The sequence below is a fragment of the Merops nubicus genome, unplaced genomic scaffold (assembly GCF_000691845.1).
Source record: "Merops nubicus isolate BGI_N331 unplaced genomic scaffold, ASM69184v1 scaffold24825, whole genome shotgun sequence".
Taxonomy (NCBI): domain Eukaryota; kingdom Metazoa; phylum Chordata; class Aves; order Coraciiformes; family Meropidae; genus Merops; species Merops nubicus.
Genome location: NW_008610623.1, coordinates 1 through 255, shown reverse-complemented (window position 1 = coordinate 255; position 255 = coordinate 1). Strand labels below are relative to the sequence as shown.

General features: G+C 64.7%; 1 protein-coding gene across 1 annotated transcript in view; it reads left to right on the top strand.

Moving 5' to 3' along the window:
• LOC103773600 (rho-related GTP-binding protein RhoC-like) overlaps positions 1–247 on the top strand; it is a gene marked incomplete at its 3' end in the record, with an annotated part of 966 nt that extends 719 nt beyond the window's left edge. The window contains exon 3 of the mRNA XM_008940977.1: positions 101–247. Within this exon, the coding sequence (XP_008939225.1) occupies positions 101–247 (147 nt within the window). The remainder of the gene's footprint in view (positions 1–100) is intronic.
• Between the last annotated feature and the right edge of the window lie 8 nt (positions 248–255).

Genomic DNA, 255 nt, shown 5'->3' with positions numbered 1-255 from the left:
GAAAATACTGGGAGCGCGGTGGCTTGGTGGAGGTGGTGGGAGGATGCCGTGAGGGGGAGCAGCCCCTCGGCTCAGGGGGGTCCACACGTGCTCGTTGCAGAGAACATCCCCGAGAAGTGGACGCCCGAGGTGAAGCACTTCTGCCCCAACGTGCCCATCATCCTGGTGGGGAACAAGAAGGACCTGCGGAACGACGAGCACACGCGGCGGGAGCTGGCGAAGATGAAGCAGGGGAGACCAGACCTGGGTCCCGCT